Genomic DNA, 802 nt, shown 5'->3' on the forward strand with positions numbered 1-802 from the left:
AATACCAGCTGGTACAGCAAGAATACTTAATGCATCCTGCCAAATACCATCACACAAACATGGTCAATATACACTGGGGTTTGGATGGCAAGTAAACATGTGGTAGCTTTTAAAGTGGGGTCTCCAGTGTGGAATAAACACTGGAGATGTGGAATAAACGATTAAGGCTTCACTGTGATGCTAAGTGGCAACTCTAACTCCCAGCAATGCCACCCTGGAGCTGCAGAAAAATAATCTTACCGTAATTGTTTATTTTCACTGTGTACCCTCCCAGCGATGACTTTTCTTCCTCTACCACATCTTTTGGCTTCGGTGGAGGCTGATTCTTGATTTCCAACTCCAGCTTTTGTTTCTCTGCCGCAAGGACATCACGCACCCGTTTCCTAGTGGCATTCGTGAGCAGCTCTTTAACCTCTTCCAAATCTTTCTGCAACTGGTTCGAAAACAAAGGATCACACGTATACATTAGATACATTATTTGTGCTCAGGGCTCGCAGCTTTTTATGACAATTTCGCGTATTCCAGATGCTGGAATTTCAGCTTTATCAGATCAGTAGTTTAGTTTGCCACTACAACCATTTAGGCATGGAATCATCCCTTCCTCACCCCCTGTCCACTCCTGTAGATATGTACAACCATAAAATCCTAATTCACATAATGGATCGGGCTGGAAGGGTGCAACTCCCCTGCTCAACCACGGCCATCTCAGAGCCCAAGACTGGAAAACGCCTCCAAAACCATCAATTCAGACAAGGTTTAAGCTTTCAGTGCTTAACTCTTCATACATTAAAAATCAGCAGGA

The 802-nt window shown here is 43.8% G+C and overlaps 1 protein-coding gene across 1 annotated transcript in view; it reads right to left on the bottom strand.

Annotated features, from left to right (window-relative positions):
- CACYBP (calcyclin binding protein) overlaps positions 1-475 on the bottom strand; it is a 4,983-nt gene extending 4,508 nt beyond the window's left edge. The window contains exon 1 of the mRNA XM_031064145.1: positions 241-475. Coding sequence (XP_030920005.1) covers positions 241-475 — 235 coding nt within the window. The remainder of the gene's footprint in view (positions 1-240) is intronic.
- Positions 476-802: the final 327 nt, after the last annotated feature.

Source organism: Geospiza fortis, unplaced genomic scaffold (assembly GCF_000277835.1).
Source record: "Geospiza fortis unplaced genomic scaffold, GeoFor_1.0 scaffold399, whole genome shotgun sequence".
Classification (NCBI taxonomy): Eukaryota; Metazoa; Chordata; class Aves; order Passeriformes; family Thraupidae; genus Geospiza; species Geospiza fortis.